This window comes from Varanus komodoensis, unplaced genomic scaffold, assembly GCF_004798865.1.
Source record: "Varanus komodoensis strain SLA01 unplaced genomic scaffold, ASM479886v1 scaffold2826, whole genome shotgun sequence".
Classification (NCBI taxonomy): Eukaryota; Metazoa; Chordata; class Lepidosauria; order Squamata; family Varanidae; genus Varanus; species Varanus komodoensis.
The window spans coordinates 7,233-7,775 of NW_025335731.1; the positions used below are offsets into that span (position 1 = coordinate 7,233).

The 543-nt window shown below is 49.0% G+C and overlaps 1 gene segment (V, D, J or C); it reads right to left on the reverse strand.

The window, feature by feature from the left end:
- Nucleotides 1–44: 44 nt before the first annotated feature.
- The window catches only part of LOC123025744, a 1,410-nt gene continuing 911 nt past the window's right edge, over nt 45–543 (reverse strand). Inside the window, 1 exon segment of the V gene segment in view lies at nt 45–178. Within this exon segment, the coding sequence occupies nt 45–178 (134 nt within the window).

A 543-nucleotide genomic window follows, 5' to 3' on the forward strand; every position in this document is an offset into this window, starting at 1 on the left:
TTCCACTTTTATACGAGTATTTATTTCCTATGACGGAAGGCATGTCACACCCTGTGGATATACCAGCTGCCCCCGTTGGATTGATGGGAAGGACAGTGCTGGAGCTTGCAGCCTCTGAGAGTCTCCTCCCCCTTGAAACTGCCCAGATCCTTCTCCAAATCATCCAGATTGAGGCTTCCTGCAATGGTGGTGGCAGGAAATTATAGTATTCGACAGCTAAAATGAATAGTAGCGTTGCTTCCAAAAAATGGATGGGGGCGGGAGGAAGAGGAGGAGGAGAAACTATTTGTCCTTTGGCCAAGCACAAACAATACTTTATCTATGTAACTGCTCTATATCCCAGCGTTATTCATTGAAAGAATGCAGAGCACCTGAAATCATTCCCTGTTCTTGCTCTCAGTCTGACCTGCAAAACTGCAACCCTGGGAGGACAGCTGGGCTGAAGGTCTGTGACTGGCCCAGACTCAGCCGGTTGGGACCAGAATCCAGGCCATCTGACCCCCATTCCACACTCCTAACCTCTACACAACTCTGGGTCTCATG